Source organism: Podarcis melisellensis (assembly GCF_964234715.1).
Source record: "Podarcis melisellensis genome assembly, chromosome: 7".
Classification (NCBI taxonomy): Eukaryota; Metazoa; Chordata; class Lepidosauria; order Squamata; family Lacertidae; genus Podarcis; species Podarcis melisellensis.
The window spans coordinates 48,831,986-48,848,242 of record NC_138539.1 but is presented as its reverse complement, the minus strand read 5'-3'; the positions used below and the strand labels follow the sequence as shown (position 1 = coordinate 48,848,242).

At 40.2% G+C, this 16,257-nt stretch overlaps 1 protein-coding gene across 5 annotated transcripts in view; it reads left to right on the top strand.

The window, feature by feature from the left end:
• The window catches only part of PIEZO2 (piezo type mechanosensitive ion channel component 2), a 203,334-nt gene that overhangs the window by 55,976 nt on the left and 131,101 nt on the right, over nucleotides 1-16,257 (top strand). For all 5 annotated transcript variants that reach the window (XM_081917968.1, XM_081917965.1, XM_081917966.1 and 2 more), the window contains exon 3: nucleotides 12,046-12,171. In XM_081917968.1, coding sequence (XP_081774094.1) covers nucleotides 12,046-12,171 — 126 coding nt within the window. The remainder of the gene's footprint in view (nucleotides 1-12,045; nucleotides 12,172-16,257) is intronic.

Sequence of the window (16,257 nt, the reverse complement as noted above, 5' to 3'; positions counted from 1 at the left end):
TATTTTATGACCTGTTCCTCATATCCTGTTAAATGGGAAATGGATGTTATTTCAAAGGTGAGCTTGTGCTAACCACCCTTGTTGTTCAGTGACTGAGACAACCAAGCTGTCAGTCATAAGACTATGACCTCACTTAAGGCAATCTTTAGTTGCTTCCTTAAAAGGTCACCAAGCTTAAAGCACTATTGTGGATCAGTAAATCAATGGGCTGGCATTGTGTTGTGCTTATTCTGCTGTCTAGCAAATCCATGGATTTTTTTTTACCTTCTGTCTTCTCAGGATTCCTTCATAAGAGAATGATGGCTGCCTTAAAGGTGGACATTAATTGCTTTATTGCGCCTACATCGTATAGGGCTTTCTTTTACATTGAATTTTGGATTTGTGGTGAATGTGTGTGTGTAATGATACTGCATTCCTCTCCTTATCATGAGTTGCCATACTTGTTTTAGGTGTAAGATGCCTAAACTTTTGGAAATCTATTTACCAATTGTCATGTGCTTATATGAATATGTTCACTGGTACTTCTTCAGTCCAAGCTATTATAGCCTGGCCGTACGATCTAAGATGGACCAAAAGCATAGCTTCCAAGAAGCAGGAAAGCATGCACCTAACCTAGACAAAAGGGACGCGGGTGGCGCTGTGGGTTAAATCACAGAGCCTAGGACTTGTTGATCAGAAGGTTGGCAGTTTGAATCCCTGTGACGGGGTGAGCTCCCGTTGCTTGGTCCCTGTCCTGCCAACCTAGCAGTTCGAAAGCAAATCAAAGTGCAAGTAGATAAATAGGTACTGCTCTGGCAGGAAGGTACCGTATTTTTCGCTCTATAACACGCACCCGACCATAACACGCACGTAGTTTTTAGAGGAGGAAAATCCGTAGGCATGCCACCCGTAGGCATTCCCTCCATAACATGCACAGACATTTCCCCTTATTTTCTAGGAGGAAAAAAGTGAGTGTTATGGTGCAAAAAATACGGTAAATGGTGTTTCCGTGCGCTGCTCTGGTTAGCCAGAAGCGGCTTAGTAATGCTGGCCACATGACCCGGAAACTGTACTCCGGCTCCCTCGGCCAATAAAGCAAGTTGAGCACCGCAACCCCAGAGCCGGTCACGACAGGACCTAATGGTCAGGGGTTTCTTTACCTTTGACCTAGACAAATTGACAGATAGTTGCATGTTTTGGGAACATAAACTAATTTCAAATATTCTCTACATATGGTATGATCTTTCCTCTGTATACCAGTCTTCTCTTTGTATTGTATACTTCAGTAATCCCTTTGCAATTTGCTGTTCTTTAAGAGCTTAATCCATCATTCTTTGTTTGTCTGGGATTGCTAATCTCAGTAGAACCTGCATGATTAATGTCAATGTTACATCAGTTGCCCAAAATTGTTAAGTTAGAGGAGTTCCTGGTTACAGTCTCTGAAACTCTTGCTTCTCTGGTTCTTCACCAGTGCTTGCTCCTGGGACTCCTATGCCCACACAGTGCCTTATCTTCATGGCAACCAACATCATGTTTCCATGATGATTCGGAAGCTGTTGTGAGTTAAGAAAGCCACAGCCTGTCTCTTGGCACTGTATAAGCCACAATGGACACATAATTCTATTCTGGCCCAACTTCACTTGGCTGCTGTTTGTTCAGGACCATTTCAAAGTGTAAACATTAATTATTTTTAAAGTATACCGTAGTCTGTGTCCTGAAAAACTTTAGGAATGTCTCCTCCTTTGTTTGCCTTCTCCCTTAGATGTGCAGGGAGAGGCACTGATCTGGGTCTTTGCTTTCCCATGAGATCTAGACATAAGATGATGACATAGGAAGCTGCTTTAAATGAACTCCATCAAGCTACATATTGTCTACACTGAATGGCAAAGAGTCTTTGGCATTTTGGACAGGGTTCTTTCCCAGTTCTGCCTGAAAATGGCATGGATTGAACCTGGAGCTCTTTGCATGGAAGAGCATGTGCCCATGAGGGCATTGGGTTACTCTTCTTCTGTGGTATTGGTCATACATAGGTAAACTCCATAAGAAGTGCATTTCGTCATATATTTCTTGTTGTTTCAGCTTTCCAGTAGGTAGCCATGTTGGTCTGATGCAGTCTAGATAGATAGATAGATAGATAGATAGATAGATAGATAGATAGATAGTCCAGTAGCACCTTAGAGACCAACTAAGTTTGTTCTGGGTATAAGCTTTGTGTGCATACACACTTCTTCAGATACACTGAAACATAAGTCACCAGAACGTTATATATAGTGGGAGGGTGGGGTGGGGTTTTTCTCAGAAGGGTAGTAGGAGATTATTTTTGGTCATCTGCATACTATCCCTTGCTTTTGCCTGTAGGACTAATTGCGGTCATTAACAGTCGTCAACAGGTTTACCATACCCATTGAGTCAATCACCCATCTCCCACTACCCTTCTGAGAAAAACCCCACCCCAGCCTCCCACTATATATAGGGGTCTGGTGACTTCTGTTTCAGTGTATCTGAAGAAGTGTGCATGCACACGAAAGCTCGTACCAATAACAAACTTAGCTGGTCTCTAAGGTGCTACTGGACAATTTTTTTTATTTATTGTTTCAGCAGCTTATCAAAATGTGGCTCTTGAGGAACAACTTTAAAGTTGATTGGAGGTTTTTATTTTTAAATTTAATTTTATCTTCAACTTTTTAGGGCTGGTTTTAAGTGCATTTATTTTATTGATTTTTAGAAATGATATTAATGTTTGTTGATGGGGCCTTTATTGTGTTCTGTGCTGTGCTGTGCATCACTTGAGTGCTCTTTTGATGGCAGGTAGTGAAAGTAATTGCGGGCAGTGGGGAGGAGGCCACTAACCTTTATAAAACATGGCTGTCGGTTAATTTATCCCTTGACTGATCAGGAACTCTGCCACTTTGTAAAAATATGTACTAATTTGAAAATATTGTTTTTAAAAATACTAGGCATTGTCTTAAAAATAAAAATGAAAGAAGGCTTGCCCATACGCTTGAAATTTAATCAAATAATAATACCATTCAAATATTATTCTATGGTGCTGGGTTAGTTAAAGGACTAAAACAAAGTAATCAAAAATCTTTTCTAATCAAGGTTTGGGATTGTAACAATAGGGAGGAATTTTAGAATGTCTATTTATATAAATCTTTTAAACCACTTTCCAGCTCAAATACCTCTTGAACTGGTATACAACAAAATCAAGAGTAAAATATTTGGCCACCAACGTAGATACCTTAAAAAGAGGATTAGGCAAATTCATGGAAGAGACTGATGGTTACTAACCATGATGGCTATTGGTCTGTCTCCACAGTCAATGGCTTCTGAATACCAGTTGCTGGAAGAAGTACTCTTGTGCTTGAGGCCAGCTTGGAGGCCTCCCACAGGCATCTGGGTGGCTACTGTGAGGACAGGGTGCTGGACTGGATGGGCCTTTGGCTGGGTCCCGCAATCTCTGTATTCTTTCAAATACAGATTTTCATGATGTGGACAGGCAGGCGGGGTGGGTGGGGGAGCAGTGGGCAGGAAAACCATTTTTGGTGTAAATATATCCAAGTAGGACAGGGAATGACTCCAGTCTGAAACTCCAGGGAGGCAAGACTAAGCTATATATGGGCCAATGTAATACAGGGCAGCTTTCTGTGTTCCTAATATACAATAAGATGACAATATGTTGCTTACTTTATAAAGCACAATATGATATGTAGACAGAAAGAGTATTCAAACCAACAGTGGCTCTTGATGTAACCTCTAAATCCACCAAGCCACTGCTGACTCACTGACATTCATTTTCCAGTCAATAGTCAGTATGCATGTTAGTTCAGGAAATAAAATGAGAGGGGTTGATTTTGAATCAATGGTTTCAAATCAGCCTATTTTTCTTGGGTAATTTAACACATTTATTTAAATCACCCGGATGTCAGATCAATCCACTCTCAACAGTATTAACTGTAGGACCAAAATAGAAATCAGTACAACACTGGATATGTAATCTAATACTTGAGTAAATATTGGAACATATGTTGCTGGCATGGTAGAAGCAGTGGTATTGTAATTCTCCATACCAGAATAAAGAACAAATGTATAGAAACCACAGAATATTAGCTTGGCTTCCCAAATTGCTTTGACATGCTTACTTCTTCCAAAAAAATTATGGCACAGCGCAATTCAATATTTAGATTTTTGTCTTTTTCAGTAGCTGCCTGGACCTACTCCTAACTTGCCATGACTGAGGCCTTGGTGCTTGTAGGTTTGATAATAGTGTCATAGTACAATAAAGAAGATCAGGGCTGTAAACCAAACTTTAAGTAACACATTTCATATTAAATATTCCTAAAAAAGTATGCTACCTCCAGAGGAAATTCACCAGGCCAAAATTGGATAATTCAGACACATTCAAACAACAGTGAATGAAGCAGACATCCGAGTTTCTGTAAGAAGGAAAACTGGTGTAGCATCAGAATAGTATTCAAAAGCAGTGGCGTAGCGTGGGTTGTCAGCACCCGGGGCAAGGCAAGTAATTTGCGCCCCCTAACCCATGGATTTGCGCCCCCTAACCCTAACCCCCAGATGTTGCACCCGGTGCGGCCGGCCCCCCCTGCACCCCCCACGCTACGCCACTGTTCAAAAGTATTCATTTGTAGCCGATGTACTCCATTTGAGGGATAGCAAGAAGCCTAGGGTCAAATTTATTTATTTATTTATTTATTTATTTATTTAGTTGAATTTCTTGAATTCCTGTTTTGGCTTGTCTTTGCTTTTATTCTGTTTTACTGGCTTTATGTTGTATTTTTGTTTTTATTATATTGTTCATTGCTCTTATGCTGTACATTGATAAGATTTTAAAAAAATATTAAGTCCTTTATAAGTGCTTTTAAATAAATATATATTTCACGAAGGCTTTTTGTCGAGTTCCCAGTATAGCCCTTGATGCCAGGATGCCCTCCCACAAACACACCATTATACATTTTCAGCCTCTTTCTCTCAGCTAAGACTTAGGCTGTGTACACATTACTGTTTATCCTGGCTGCAGTGCACTCCCACTGCTGGATTTTGAATCCTTGTACACATGATGTTGCCCATGAATGCAGAGCTATCCTGTGATTTCCTGAGAAAAACTGGTGTGTGGTGCATTTTCTCTCAAACCAGCTGCAATCTGAAAGGAAAACGTAAGCCACATTCAATTTGCAGTAGAAGCATTGACATCATAACAGAGGTAGCAGTGAAGTTAATCTGCATTTGTCAGAGGCCAGTCAGGATGGCAAAAGTCAGATTATCTTGTCTTTCAGGAGAACTCTGCTCTCTGCAGAGTACAGTCAGCAACCAGAAGTGGTCTGAGGTGGTCTTCTCCAATCTGATGCCTTCTATAATCTCTGATTCAATAGGAATGCCCTATTATGACCTATTGCCTCCACAGGAATCTTATTGGGAACCATTGGATCTTGTAGTTTTAATCCAAATTTTCAATAGCTTTCCTTGTAAGGTAGATAAGAAGTTTCTGTGTAGACAAGATAATCTCTCTTTGAATTTTTCAGTGTGGTATTCCAGCTATGTTGAAGCCATGAAGTCAGTAGTCTCGTTAAACATTAACATTCATTGGGTTTATGTGGCCCCCTCCTATCCTCTCTTGTGGTGTTGCCATAAGAAAATAGGTTTTGTTTCATTTTTTTGATTAATCAGTTTATCATTATCATTATTGTTTTCCTAAGTCATAGTTACATATAAACCTAAACTTAGGTTAATATAAAGCTTGTGATCTGTTTGCAGCTGTGTCTAGAGTTGCGTCGGAAACAGAGTGTCAATTTTATTATAGAACCTTCCTAATTGTTTTCAGGTGGCCAAATACATTAATGGCCCTTTACCAATGACGGGAGAATAGTTGGCTGGTGGTAGATACTGTGCTCACACTTCAAGTCTGGCTACCTGTGATATGTGAACAAGCTTTTTGTTTCCACTCTATATTGCACACCAAGAACCTTTATGGATCTGAAGTTGCAATAGACTTCATTTGAAATCTGAATGACTTATCATTGCTATACTGTAGTTGTCTTACAACTTCAGTCATTGGAGAACATGATAAAATGAGATAAAACAGCAGAGCCTGGCACTGCGGCATTTAAAGACCTAACACACATACTGTTGCACAAGCTTTCCTGGGCCAAAACCCAATTAATAGATGCACAATGATATGTATTGTATTAATCGTGATTATACACCTTTGGGAAAATATCTAAATATGTGGATTACCTCCTCATTCCATAATTGATCAGTCAGGTGTTCTCAAATGTTCATAGGAATGGGTTTTACTTGTTATGGAAAGAGTCTGGGATTTTATTGGTGTATGTGACAGGGAAGCTTAAATCTTTTCAGCAATTCTTGGAAGTTGGAAAATGGGAACCACAGTAAAAATTCCTTTTATTTTTGTCATCCTTTCCACAGATCTCTTAAAGTTAAATTACTTTCTCTTTCAGTTTTTATATATGTGCTTGAGGATATTTTTCCTGTTGTCTTTATTTTTTTGCTTTGAATTTGAGTAATACTGAAGCAGTTAATTATGGTCCAGAGAACTGATTTCTTTTTTAATACACTTAGTCACAGGAAACCTACTTCAAATATTGCCTAACCTGTGCACTCTTGTACAAGTCAAGTAATGTGTGTCGCCATGGTTAGAATCAATGAGAAAAGGACTCATGAAAAAGCACCATGAACATTGTATTTGCATATCAAGATGCTCTGTGCATTTGACATCATGCTTCTCCTGTTACTCAGTTTGATTAATATTATAAATTGGCAGTATATCACAAGCAAATCGGCATATCATAAAGAACTTGATAACCCATTTTATGGTCAGCCTTTGTATATGGTAAAACTATCAGACTAGGTACAGTAACTGCACTGTTAGTGTAATTATTATTGCTTTTTGGCTTCATAGTTAGAATTTTACTCCAAATTCTGTCTTGGTGGTTTGAAAAACGGAGTACAGTTTGTATGACTGGTATTTAGCAAACTGTCATTTTAGATGTGTATGTGGATAGCAAAGATTAAAAAGCCCTCTTTTCTACCAACATATATTTACTTAACTGTAGATGAAACTGTAGATGTTGTTGGGTGGGAGTAGTGTACGTGCTTAATCACTGCTGTTCTCTAAGCATTATGTCCAGAAATTCAGTTTGGCTATACAGCTATCTCCATTAGAATCTCAAGATCCCCTGGGGGCAGGATATGGCACCACCCACTTGTGTGTCTGCTGAGAAGCAAGCTGTCTACAAGGCATTGATTCTTTAATCATTGTAGTAAAACCCAGTGAAGCAGGCCATTGAGATAGAAATGTGGCAGTGCCAGGATTTCCCAGAATGCCCATGGGATACTTTTTATTAGCAGAAAAAGTTTTCTTGCCAATTCATTTGTGTCTGCGGAGGCAACCAGCAAGAGTACTTAATAGTGCTTTTACCACATTGAGTTCTTCTGCTTCATCTGTTCCTTTGAAATAGAAAGCATAATGCAAGTCTTGTTTGCTCTTCTTACCTCCAGCCATCTCACTGCTTTCCTTAATTTAGCATTTAATGTCTATGTTCAGAGTTGAATGCCAAGCAATAGTCTGACCATACTATGGTAACTGGTCATTTTATAATTAAAGCTGGAGGCAACAGGGTCATCAAGTCCAGTAACTTCCAAGAGATGTATGTCTTTGTGCATCTATCCCAGGGATCAGCAACCTTTTTCAGTCGTGGGTCGGTCCACTGTCCCTCAGACCATGTGGTGGACTGGACTATATTTTGGAAAAAGAAAAAAATACATGAACGAATTCCTATGCCCCACAAATAACCCAGAGATGCAATTTAAATAAAAGCACACATTTTACTCATGTAAAAACACCAGGCAGGCCCCACAAATAACCCAGAGATGCATTTTAAGTAAAAGGACACATTCTACTCATGTAAAAACATGCTGATTCCTGGACCATCTGTGGGACGGATTGAGAAGGCGATTGGGCCACATCCGGCCCCTGGACCTTAGGTTGCCTACCGCTGATCTGTCCCATGAAGCCTACTCTATATAATTCAGATTCTGAATTCAAACATGTAAGTCATTCATTCTTCTCCTTTTTGCCATACAGTACATCAGTTTTTCTTTTCCATCTGAAAACTAAGGATCCAGAAGTCCATTGACCTTCTTTCCTGAGATTTCAATTTGTTGTCTTCTGTGAGTTTTTAAAACAAAATATTTTGTACTTCTGTGTAACACAATAGTTTTCCTGAATATGTTGATATGCACCTTTTGTTTCTTAGTGTCCCTGTTTTGACTCGAGTCCTGTCAGCACTCAACCTCCTGAGTTTGCTGCATAGCTGTCAAGTGTCCCTTATTTGAAGGGACAGTCCCTTATTCCAGCACCATGTCCCGCTGCTGTCCCTTATTGATTGATGTCCCTTAAATGTCCCTCAAATGATGTCCCTTAAATTTCAAAGGAAGCAGCTTCTCTCCCTGCCGGCCAGGGAAGAGGGAGGCTCCAACTGTGTTGCTTGGCTGTGTTGCTCACCCAATAAGAAGTCTAAGAACGACGGGGGTGGGTGGAGCTTGCATGCCTTGTGTGTGGCTAGTTAATGCAAGCTGAGGGGTGCAAAGTTAATGCAAGCTGCAGTGCAAAGCCAGGCCGGGGAGCCATCTTAAGTTGAGGCTGCATAGGCCTTGTGGTGCATGTGATTCAGATTCTATTCAGTTGAACCTCTGGTTACAAAGTTGGCTGGACAGTGTTCTCAAAGCTACCAGCAAGAGTTTGACCAGACTGCAGAAGGACAGGAAGACTGGAGTGCCTGGAACAGGTGAGGCTGCAGGTCCCTTATTTTGGCTACTGGTCCCTTATTTTCAAATCTGTAAGTTGACAGCTATGGTTTGCTGCTAGAGGGAACATGTGGTATCTGTGCCAAAATGTTGGTGGGGGAGGAGTTGTTTCCAAGAGGGGGATCTTATTATCCCAGGACCTCCATAGACACTGCTCAGGCTTGTGTCCCAGAGAAGTCACTTTGCTGCTGCAAAAGTAGTGATTTGACTTCACTCCTGGAGGCACACTCGATTGTCTCTCAGGACAGACGGATGCCAACAATTCTAGCAGTGCGTTTGTTTTCATGTGTCAAGGTTCTGACGCATGAGTTTAGAATTTCCCCAAGCTTTTATTCTGTCAAACACTGTTCATGTTTATCTTTAAGTGTTGAAAGTATGAATACTTTGTGAATATAGAATGCCAGTGTGGCACCTCCTCAACAGTCTGATGAATGAACAACTATACTGAATAAAGACATAATTAGCAAGGGTGGGAGCTTTGTGTTCACACTATTCTGCTTATATGTAGGTCCCACTTATTTTCTTCATATGATCATCTATGCATGTAAATAATGGCACAGTAAAAATCACAGAATTTACAGAGGTAGTTGGCATCCATTCATATGATGATATCTGCAGTTTCTCCAGCTGCTACAATCATGATCATAATTGCTTTATCCCAGGTAAGGGGCTTTATCTCAGGCAAGAGTTCATAGGATTGCAAGCCACAGTATGTAACCATATGTATACATTATATATATCTCACATTATGTAGAATAAAGTATGATATCCTATGTGAGTGCCCGTAAGAGTCTGTCTACTGTCGTTCGAAACATAGCTTCAGTGAAGAATATGGCACCGTCTGTTGAATTTTTACTTCCTGTTTATAACGCTGACTAATATTTCAACTGAAAATGTTGGTTGTAATCTATAGCAATGTCATGTACTTCCATGTTGACTTTACACTCTTTCCACACATTTCTGGAGTTTGTCTGCTTGGTTCGGCCTGAAGAAGAGAGGCAAATCTGCTATCATTGAAGGCATAGAGAATAATCTGTGAGGAAGCTAAACAACTATTGTCTCTCTACAATGAAAACAGAACAGTAACTGGGATACCCCTGATTCTGCAAAGATGCAATTTAGCCCAGTGTTACTTTGTGACTAAGCGATATAATGACACCCAGCGACTATATCAGACTTCTTCAAGGGTTAGGTTTAAGAATGCCATCTTGGATCTAAGAGCAATGCTTCTTTATTCTAAAATTTCCTTGCCAGTCTTTGGAGGGTGGTAGCAAGATTCCAGGTGTTCCATGAACTAACCCAGGGTCGTGTTTCCATTGTGAACTCAGGGAACAGCAGAGGCTGTAGCTTTTTAAAATATATGATTTATTTTACATCTCTATACACTTGGAATTACATGGAGAGGACTAGATTTCACAGAATTACATCTCCAGGGTGTCTCTTTTTGCTTCTCTCACAGCTTCATCCAACTTGAGTCAAGAGCAGTCAGCCATGCTGCCCAGTCTCTGGGTTGCAGCCTCTACAGTCAGCAGCACCTTCTGTTCTTTGCAAAACACACATACACTCTTTTCCTGTTACCTCACTCCCAGCCCATCACCTTGGTAACCTGTCAATTCTCCTGTCTCTGTCCACTCCTCAGAGCTGGGGTGGGGAAGGACAATTCTTTTGCATTGCCAATGGCCCTCAATGGCCCAGTATTGTTTCTTGATGGCTCTGCATTTAACTAGCCCAGCCAGGCTGGTTTGCATGAGCCCACCCAGGAATTCCTTGTCTGTCACAGGTTTACAGTTTGCATTTTCCCTTCCTATCCCAAATATTAGCTACATTCTGACATTCATTAATTTCTTGGGTTTAGGGGGGTCTCCCCACAAACCTATATCAGTATTTATTTTTAGCATGGCTTATATTCCAGTGGCAGCAGTATGCCTGCCTGCCTGCACCCAGTCTGCCCACCAGACCAATCTACTCCTGCTTTTATTCCTGTACTGCACATGTACCCTCCTGCCATAGTTGCTATTGCCACCAGAGAGTGCCACCGTCACAAGAAAACAATGACTTGTCAGCCATGCAGTCCTACATTTGCATGACCAAACCACAGAGCATGGGCCTAGAGTAAAGTTCTAAAGAGCTGTGCTATCCACCATATTTTGTTTCTGGCTTGTGCCTGCCTGCCTCCACCTACTCTGGTGGAGGTAGAAAGGCTTTGGGGGCCCTAAATGATTGAGACACAGGGCTGTGTGGTTTGCAGGAAAACCAATTTCGCAGTTCACATACTAATGGGTTCATGCTATGATGCCATCCAGTGATAGACATGCATTATATTAACCCTAGATTTTATTTCATTCATGTGTCTTACTTGATTTGAAGTAGATACATGACAAGTTTGCTGTTTTTATGTTTTGAATTTTGAAAACAGTCCTCTGGAAATAATGAGAATGGTTATGCTGCAAGTCTTGTCTGACATAATATTTTGTTAACAAAATGGGTAACTTGCTTAGGCCAACTTATGAGTTAGAGAGTGTAACTGGCTTGAAGGGTGGAATTGTCTATTGATGCAGAGGATGCAGCTTCTAATACTATTCTGGGCACGAAAAGCTCTCTCAAAAAAAAACAGGAAGTCCTGCAAAAGGTTTAGAGTGAATAGGATTTTTCCTCTTATTTAGCTCCTGTTCTGTTTGGATTTCTGAATCTAGTTGTTTTTTTAAGCATGCATTTTTTACTACATATTTTATCCGAGCTTCCTTCTCAAGAAAGAAAGTAAGAAGATACCTTAGATTCATATTAATTATTCTTTTTTGAATCAGTACATTATCATAAGGAATGGAAAAAGGCAGGCTTAAAGATTTGTTATCATATATTATCTGCAGCAAGGAAAAATAAATGTATGTGTAATCACACTTTAATTAACATATAGAAACAAATGTGTGGTTTGTGTATCATCAAAACAAATGTTTTATCCAATATTTAATTGAATTGGCTTGAACTGGCTTGAAGGCATGATATCCATTTAGCCTAATTTATCCCATAAGCATAATGTAGAATATAACAGTGAAGATAACCCTGATTGGAACATTGTTGGAAGTATTTCTTATTTGTGCTTTTTTTTTTTAACTTCATCTGCCTTTACAATATATTTTATATGCATAAATATCTTGCAGTTTTATCTATGCCAATGTTTTTTGTCACATTAACTAGCTTTGAATTGTGTTTTGTGTCTTTTAGGGCATACAGGCCGGTTACTAAAATCCTTGTGCTTCATGAGTCTAACATTTCTGCTTCTGCACATCGTATTTCAAATCACAATAAACAGCCTTGAAGCTGGTAAAAGTATTAAACCTGATTATAACTGTGAGTATCCTTTTTATTTTTCTAATGTTCTTCACAGCTCTTTATGTAGGAAGGATATTGTGACTATCACCAATAGTGGTTTTGTTGTCATGGTTTCTAGGATTCGTCATAATTCTGCTTTAGGAAAGTGCTTTCTTTAGGATTATGGCTATGTAATTTGTAAACAAAATTAAGTTTTTCAAACCTCTCAAGATGCATTTCTTTCACTTCCTTATTTTGTTTTCTACTATGTGTAAAAAATAGCTATGTGTAGTTGGATATTTCTTCTATAGAACCTGTTGAAACTGAGCATAACTGCTGCCCTTTTGGTAGAAAGGGGCCACACTTCTGCAGTAAGTTCCATGACATTTTCTAGGGGGACAGTCATTTAGGGTGCCTGTAATGTTTGCCTCTTTGTCATGACCAGAATATGCATTTATCCAGCGTATGGTTATTGGCTATTAAAGCACAGTTACCTTTGGGTATTCCTCTGATTGCTTTCTCCATTGAAAGATCACCTGATAGTGCATTCTCAGTATGAAATTTTAGGGTCGGTTGTTGCCACTTACAACAATTAATTTGAGATTTCCAGTCTGTTTGACTCCATGCCTTCACTGTACGCTCATCCCTGCCCTTTCTGTAGAGTTTATATCAAGAGATAATCATATGAGTGGCTTGCAGTTTTCTACCATTGTCAGATAAACACCAGCATATGGTATTTCTTTCCAAAGCCTCTAGGTTGTGCATGGTGCCCTTTGGCCTCTTTTACAAGTTGCCATGCCATATTTTAGATTTGTTGCCTAGTTCAGTCTTTGCTGCTTGGTGCCCTCTGGTTTTTTTAAAATTCACCCCAGTGTTAAAACATGATGAGAACTGTAGTCCAAAACATATGGAAGGTGTCATGCTGGGGAAAGCTGACTGAGTGTTACCCCATGATCAGATACAGTTTCACTCTTGTTCTAGAGGAATGATTCATTCTGAAACAGATGTTTCCCAGCTCCTGTTGACATTGACCCTCAAAAAGTTGTTTTGTAACCTCTTTGATATTAAGGTACATTGTAAGAGTGCATGGTCTCTTAGCTAATAGAATGGAAGATGGAAGTGGAAGTGCAGAAAGAATGGGAAACATGCTCTCTTGATACCACTGAAATTTTAAATCTGTTTTTAAAAAGGTAAATGTAAACATAAATAGAGCTTGACTGCATTCAGTTTTAACATTTGGTTAACTAGCAAGGAAAACATGAACTATTGGTGCCCTACTCTGCTGACAGTTGAGTAAACTCAGTCCAGCTATTTAGAAATATAGATGCCTTTGAAGGAAATCTTGTTTTCTTTTAAGCCATTAAGGATTATCCATCAACAGTAAAAAAAGAAAGAAAGAAAAAGTAATGTATCTTAAAATGCTTAGATTTGTAACACATTTCTGGGTTTCTAAATTTGGATTTATTGTTTGGATTTAATATTAAGCATCATTTTTATAAACTAAGTGGAATGAAAACTTTATAGGTATGTAAGGAGTAATGAAGCATACGAAATCTTTCCAAAGCTGCAGTCTATTTCAGAAGTTTTCTTAGAAGAAAAGAAAGCTGTCCAATCTAATATTAGCCTGATTTTGTTTTGACAGTTAAATAGATCTACCATATATACTCGAGTATAAGCCGATTTTTTCAGCACATTTTTTATGCTGAAAAAGCCGCCCTCGGCAGCAGCGGGAGGAGTGGTCTGAAAGGAGCCCTTTCTCGCCACTGCCCGCCTCTCACAAGGGCAGGCACAGGAGCCGTGGTTGGGAGAGGTGCTGCGCTGCACTGTGCCTCTCCCAACCGCGGCTCCTATGCCTGCTCTTGCGAGCGGAAGAGGCGGTGGCAGAGGGACAAGCGGCCCGAAAGGAGCCCTTTTGGGCTGCTGGTTCCTCCTACGCCGCCTTTGCCACTGTCAGTGGCGGCGGAGGAACCAGCAGCCCGAAAGCAGCCCTTTTGGGCTGCTTGTTCTTCTTCCGCCGCTGCTGCCACCACCACCAGGCTTGTGGTGTGGTGAACCGGCTTATACTCAAGTCAATAAGTTTTCCCAGTTTTTTGTTCTAAAATTAGGTGCCTCGGCTTATACAGTGTATAAAAATTGTCATGTTATTACTTTTAAAAATACACTACAAGGATGTAACCATTAAAATTGTTTTTCAGTTTATAAACAGTGAAATAGCAGGAGTTGAACAATATTGGTCCTAGTGATTAATAGTAGAAAGAATTTTTTATGAATGATTTTTTCCAAACAGCAAATTCCTAAATAAATGTAATGTGTTTACTACCCGTCACTATAATTTTTTTTGATGCGAACACATATTTTTTTTTAGATTTTCAATATGTACTATGAATGGCTTCTATGTATACTTATTTATCTTACAAATAATTTCCCTTTCTTTACATTATTGCCGTTATAGGGATATCATTTCAATCACATAAGAAATAATTTGAAGATAAGCTTTTCCTTTTGTCGAGTATAAATATAATGGGTGATGTGTCCAACTAAGTGATATTCTGAGTAAACCCTTGAAATCAATGGACAGGTCCATTTCTTTTAGTGGATCTCCTCTAACACCCAATATAAATGTCAAAGTTTATTTGTGGGTAAGATGCATGGGTGTGTGTGTGTTGGGGGGTACATTTGCCAGTATATTCCATTTGAGAGCCAGTGTGGTTAAGAGTAGTAGTCTCGTAATCTGGGGAACTGGGTTCGTGTCTCTGCTCCTCCACATGTAGCTGCTGGGTAACATTCTCCTTTCCCTTCCTCCCCCACAACAAACACTCTGTGAGGTGAGTGGGGCTGAGAGACTTCAAGGAAGTGTGACTAGCCCAAGGTCACCCAGCAGCTGCATGTGGAGGAGCAGAGACGCGAACCCGGTTCACCAGATTACTATGAGGCTTATTCGGTCCTAAAATCTATTTTTAGTATTCATTTTAAAGTGTAAAATAATATTTTAGGACTGAGATGCTATTGCAAAATCAGGAACTACATAATCCGGCTGATAGATCCTCAAAGCAAGTTGAGGAATGCCTAATTAGGTTGGTCTGATGCAAAAAAAAAAAAAAGAGAGAACAAATTTCTTTTTTTATATATATAAATATTAAGATTTTTTAAATACAAAGTAGATAGTAAACAGCTTTACTTATATAACATACTTTCTTCACTTCTTTGGACTCCCTCACGTCTCCCGCTCCCACTTACATTGTAGAAAAGTTTTTCCAAGCAAATTATCATCTTATTTAAAATCTTATATCCACACATTTAAATGCAATCTAACAGTTCTCCAAAAAAGCGTTTATACTTTCTTTAATCTCACTTATCGTCAAATTCAGATCTAATTTAGTGGTGGGCAATTACCGTATTTTTCCCTCTATAACACACAGATTTTTTCTCCTAAAAAGGAAGGGGAAATGTCTGTGCGTGTTATAGAGCGAATGTGTGGTCCCTGGAGCCGAAAAATCATGCAAAAATCAAATCGCGGCGCTTCACGGAGAAGGGAAAACTGAAAAGAGGAAGCGGCTGCTTTCCTGCATTCTGCCTCAGGGTCTTACTGCCCACCCTCCTCTGTTTCATTGCTGTGTTTGCTGAAACGGAACAAAGAGCAGGGAAAGCCCCTCCCCTCCAGGCAAGCTCCGGTGCTGCTGGGGGAGAGGGAGAGAGAGGGGGGAAGGGAGAGAGAGAGAGAGAGAGGGAGGGAGGCAGGGAGGGAGGGAGGGGGAGAGAGAGAGAGAGAGAGAGAGAGAGAGAGAGAGAGAGAGAGAGATATGGCTGGCTTGGGTGGGGGGAAACTTTTGCCTTTCTTTCCTCCAACCCGTTAAATCCCTCTCCTGCATTCCTCCCCTCCAGGCAAGAAGAGGGGAAAGTGTCATCTCTGTGCTCCGGTACTGCTGGGGGAGAGGGAGAGAGGGGGGGGAGGGGGAGAGAGAGAGGGAGAGAGAGAGAGAGAGAGAGAGAGAGAGAGAGAGAGAGAGAGAGAGAGAGAGAGAGATATGGCTGGCTTGGGTGGGGGAAAACTTTTGCCTTTCTTTCCTCCAACCCGTTAAATCCCTCTCCTGCATTCTTAGCCAGCTGCTTCTCTGCACACCCCTC